Source organism: Sinocyclocheilus anshuiensis, unplaced genomic scaffold, assembly GCF_001515605.1.
Source record: "Sinocyclocheilus anshuiensis isolate Anshui unplaced genomic scaffold, SAMN03320099.WGS_v1.1 scaffold728, whole genome shotgun sequence".
Taxonomy (NCBI): Eukaryota; Metazoa; Chordata; class Actinopteri; order Cypriniformes; family Cyprinidae; genus Sinocyclocheilus; species Sinocyclocheilus anshuiensis.
In genome coordinates, this window is record NW_015555767.1 from 113,769 (window position 1) to 119,352 (window position 5,584).

The 5,584-nt window shown below is 33.6% G+C and overlaps 1 protein-coding gene across 2 annotated transcripts in view; it reads right to left on the reverse strand.

The window, feature by feature from the left end:
* The window catches only part of LOC107674262 (dual specificity testis-specific protein kinase 2-like), a 14,869-nt gene that overhangs the window by 6,005 nt on the left and 3,280 nt on the right, over positions 1–5,584 (reverse strand). For both annotated transcript variants that reach the window (XM_016468201.1, XM_016468200.1), the window contains one exon: positions 158–279. In XM_016468201.1, coding sequence (XP_016323687.1) covers positions 158–252 — 95 coding nt within the window. In that variant the 5' untranslated portion in view covers positions 253–279. The remainder of the gene's footprint in view (positions 1–157; positions 280–5,584) is intronic.

Genomic DNA, 5,584 nt, shown 5'->3' on the forward strand with positions numbered 1-5,584 from the left:
TTTGCATTGTCAGTATGGTGTATGGAGTGTAGATTGATGTGGAAAAAATGTAATTTAAAGCAGTTTAACATAAGGCAGCAACATAACAAAATGTGAAAAAATTAATACTTTCGCAAGGCACTGTATGTACAAAAAGGAAAAATGCTGAATCTCACACCTGAGGATGTTAGGGTGGCAAAGGCGGTTCATGAGTTGCACCTCCCTTAGCATGTTGGCTTTGTTACTGGCCAGTGTATTCATCTTCAGAGCCATCACCTGCCCTGTGATCCTGTGCTGCACCTGCAGAATACATACACACACTTATTCAGTGACACTAATAAAAAGTTCTCTGATACATGTAGTACACCAGAGCTGCCCAAACCAGGCCCATGACCTTTGGCCCACAATGCTACAGATGGTAGTCAACCAGAATAAGTATTTTACTGCTGCAGGTACCGCAACCATTTCTGTGGCAAATGCATTTGCAGCTTTTGACTCCTAAGTGGTGCTTTAACCGTAGACTTGGCGGTTTAACCATAGGCGAACATATCAAAGCACATTTTTGAGAGTACCAGTCAACCTTGCCTTGCCAATGGGTTAGATTTGACTGTTGCAGGCAGCAAATAATCTAAGAAAAACACTGTAGTTAGAATAATTCATATTCACAAGAACAAATTTGGTACTTTTGAACTTATGTTAATGTGTTTGTTGTTTATGTCAAGACTGTGAGCCTGTGCTTACCTTTTACTTTAGGCTACAGTACAACACATTTAACAAGTGCAGTATTATTTATGTGATTGAATTCAATGTTATAATATCCTATGTATATCACTACAGGGTGATATACATAGAAAAAAAAAGTGATTTAGGCATTCTAAGGAATCTTTTTGTTTTAACATTTTTATATTGATTTTTGAAATTATCACTGAAATGTAAATAAAATGATTGAATTACATTTTTAAATGTACATTTTAATATAATATAACTGGATATAATGCAATTTACTTTCGGCCTCTGGCCCTCAATCAAGTTTGATTTTTGGCCTTTTGTAGTAAAAGGTTTGGGTATTTCTGACTATTTAAAATCAAGTTTTGTTTTTTTTTTGGTCAAAGGCAATATACATTCATGTATTTTTTCCATAAATGGTTATGTTTTTCTGAATGTATTTATATTATTGAACACAGCCTATATATACACGCTCCTATACAGGAGTTAAATCTATAGGTGGATTAACATACCATGTCTTGTTCAGTGAAAATCACAACTAATAATTGGGTATATTGATATCATGTGGGGGCAGTCATGGTCTAATGGTTAGAGAGTCTGACTTTTAACCCGAAGGTTGCGGGTTCGAGTCTTAGGTGCAACAAAAATTGTCAGTGGAGGGAGTGAATAACCAGCGCTCTCTTCCACCCTCAATACCACGACTGAGGTGAGACCCTTGAGCAAGGCACCGAACCCCCAGATGCTCCCCGGGCGCTGCAGCAATATGGCTGCCCACTGCTCTGGGTGTGTGTTCACAGTGTGTGTGTTCACTACTGTGTGTGTGCACTTGGATGGGTTAAATGCAGAGCACAAATTCTGAGTATGGGTCACCATACTTGGCCACACGTCTCTTCATTTCACTGTATGTATAACCTGTAGGGTGCTTATCATCTCTCACATTCTTTATATATTCTCAGGAAAATCATGGATACATAGCAGAAATGGAAATAAAGCATTTAGTAAATTTTATTCTTAAGTGAAATAAGTAAACAGACTAAAATGAAATACACTTATCTTCTAGATACATTCTCTGAAAAGAGAATCATCTTATACCATTTTTATTTACTTTTTTTTTTTTACGTTATATATAATGTTTAGATCCTTAATGATTTCGCTTTCCAAAATATTTGCCTAAAACTTCCACAGCTGGTCAGCACAAGTGTTTGATGGGTCATGCCATTCAGTCATGTAAATGACCTGCTCTCATTCAGGATAAAATCTATGTACATCTGCACAAGAGCATCTCAAGCTTTTCTAGGCAGAATTTCAAGCATGCATTAGACTGATTTGCCATTAAATGTGAGGCTAGTAGAGGAGTTGAGGATATAGAATCTAGTGGAGGATTGAGAGGTTGTTGGGATTTGTATGTGCAATAATGCAATAGTTGCATTAGTGTATTTAGGTTTGAATTAAATATGGCTTTGTGTATATGAGTTAGAGTGAGTTGGAGAAAGATCCAGTACAGTATGCTGAGTATTAATAGCCATTAGGGCACTAATGGGCTTTCTGGATTTCCCATCATCCCACCTACCAGCTGGAATCCAGGACATCATCACAACATCACATACAAAACATGGGCTTCAACCACTACCATCACCAAACACCATAACATACATCATCCCACATCCCACACAAATTTAATAAATGTTGACCCGTAAGACCTTCATTCATCTTCAGAACAAAAATTAAGATATTTTTTATAAAAATCCAAGAGCTTTCTGACCCTCCATAGACAGCAATGCAACTGAAACATTCCCAGGCCCAGAAACGTAGTACGGGCATAATTAAAGGGGTCATATGACGTTGCTAAAAAGAACATTATGTTGTGTATTTGGTGTAATGCAATGTGTTTATGCGGTTTTAGGTTAAAAAAACACATTATTTTCCATTGTATGCATTTTTCTTTTTTTCTACTTGTTACTTTGCACTTTTTGTTAGAAAATGTTTATTTACTATTTATTCAAGTTTTTAAGGTATCTAATGCTTTGATACTTAATTTCCATGATCTAAATATTCTTAAAAATTCTTTAAAAGTTTGTTGTCATTTGGAAGTGTGTAGGCCAGGGGTGACCAAACTCGGTCCTGGAGGGCCGGTGTCCTGCAGAGTTTATATTCAGTGGCATAAAATGGTCTTTAAAATGACAATAATATTGTTTATCGCAATTATTTCTGGGGTATATCGCACAACAAAAAGTTGTTATCGTGACAGGCCTAATCATATGACCCCTTTAAAATAGTGCATGTGACATCAGTGGTTCAACCGTAATTTTATGAAGCTACGAGAATACTTTTTGTACGCAAAGAAAACAAAAATAATGACTTTATTCAACAATTCTTCTCTTCCGTGTCAGTGTCCTTACTATGTTTCTGGGCCTGGGAACGTTTCAGTTGCATTGCTGTCTATGCAGGTTCAGAAAGCCCTCGGATTTCATCAAAAAAAATCTTAATTTGCATTCCGAAGATGAACGAAGGTCTTACGGGTTTGGAACGACATGAGGGTGAGTAATTAATGACAGAATTTTCATTTTTGGGTGAATGATCCCTTTAAACATTCAAAGTTACATGCACAGCTTCCTGTAGAATGATGTATTTGTCTACTGTATAGCAAAAATATAAATATTCAAAAATATGTGCCATAACAGCTCTGGTTTTCGTTATTTATAGAGAACAATAAAAGTCATGCATTGGACATTTTTAGACCTCTTTAGTTAGTTAATACTTTAAAATGTATGCTCACATTACTGTAGTTGTAGTAATTCTGTCAAGAATCTGTAATTCTGACTTAACTAACCACTAATAAAGAACTACTAAATAGCTGTAATAAACAGAATAAACGACAGCTAATGACACCTGCAAAAAAAAAAAAACTAAATGGATAAGAGAAATAACTAAATTTATATCATGGTCCACAATGTTCTTAAAAAGTATGAAAGGAGTGTCAGTTATTGAATATGGGACAATTGAACTTCAGTTGCATACATTTATCTATGTATACATTTATTTATCACCCTAAACCCTAGTACATCCCTACAACTTATTTTATTTTATTCTATTCCTATTCCATCTATAGCACACCTGTACATACAATTTATTCTTTTTTTTGTGGTTTATATTTATGCATGTGTATTTTATTCACATCTCATTTTTATTATCTGTGTGTTGTTGTTGTCTCCGTGTACTGGAAGCTTGTGACACTATAACAAATTCCTTGTATGTGCAAACATACTTGGCAATAAAGCTCTTTCTGATTCTGATTCTGAGTTCTGATACATGTTTTGCTTACATGATCAAAATTATGTTAAACAAATAATCAAGGCTATTTTTTCATTATTTGATTTTGAGAGGAAAAACAGTGATGCCAACTGCTGATAGATGCAAAAACTTTCAGATGAAACCAATAGACTATTTTTGACTTGCACTTGAGACAGTCGACAGAGTAATGGGCTAATAAACACAACCCCCTCTGTGAAGAGGTAGACAGATTAGGTCAGGTTGGTAATCTGATTATGCTGTCGAGTACAACCAACCTGTTTTATCATTAATCACAGACACCGTTGCTCTTAACATGGACACATTTGACACTGTTGTAGTATATACAACACAAGATGATTGAGATGTGATAACTAAAGCTATTACACTCCATTTGTGAGATTTTAGGATCTGTGTAGATGTTTTTTAAACTACACAGGCATTCAAATTTCAGTGTTTTCTTACAAGTTGCTTTAAACTAGAGATTTCTTTATGAACAATATGCAGAACCATTTTTAATTGTTTTCTTTCTTTGTTTTTATATTGAAATGATCATACAAAAAAATCATGTTGATTATTAATTATTTTTAATATTATAATTAATTGTTGTTGTTGAGAAATTATCACACAATATAGGTTGCTTTACTATTGTGAACAGCACTGTTGGGTGCTATTCTCCAATGAAAAATATAGCCTAAAAATGGTAACAAGTTAACTGGTTTTTCTTCAAGCCGAAATTATTATTTAACATCACGGAATCAACCTAAATACATTAACTTATACCAACAAAGCTTTTACTGGTAGACACAAAGTTAAAAACTAAATAAATACATACATAAAAGCAATTCAGTTGATAAGTGTGAAATATCTGTTTTACACACATGTAGAGATATGCCGGTATCAAATTTTCATGTTGCGATTAATTGCTAATGCTTTTATCACGGTATACGGTATTATCGCGATATTGAAATGTAGTTTAAAAAAAGTGCTGTCATAATACAGTATAACAGGTTTAATAACTTTTTTTCTTATAACAAAAATAACTGAACATTTAAATGCAATGAAGCAATACAGAAAAAATTTATAAAGTTAAAAGTTTTACACAGATTAAAGTGCAAAAGAACTATAAAGACCAATAGGTATCACTTTACAATAAGACCTCATTAGTTAACCTTAGTTAATGCATTAACATTCACAATGAGCAATAGCTACATTTGCTACAGAAGTTATTAATCTTTGTTAAAAAAATACAAGTCTTAGGTTGTTAAAATAGAAAGTTGCAACTGTGGTGTTATTTAATGAGCTAACATGAACTGTTATTAAATATTGGAATACCTAAGATGTATTAAGAATGTTCAGAATAATTTTTCATTGGCAGTTTATGTTAACTAATGAATTAACTAATGTTAACTAATGAAGCCCTAATGTAAAGTGTGACCGAACAATAAAGAATCAAAACACTTTCAAACAATATCTAGGGCATGTTGTAGTCCAGATTAAAATGTAAAAAAAGTTTGAAAATAAATAGCCTATGAAGTCTAAATATTTAAGTATTTGGCACTGTGATGAACATCATAGCAAATACACAAAT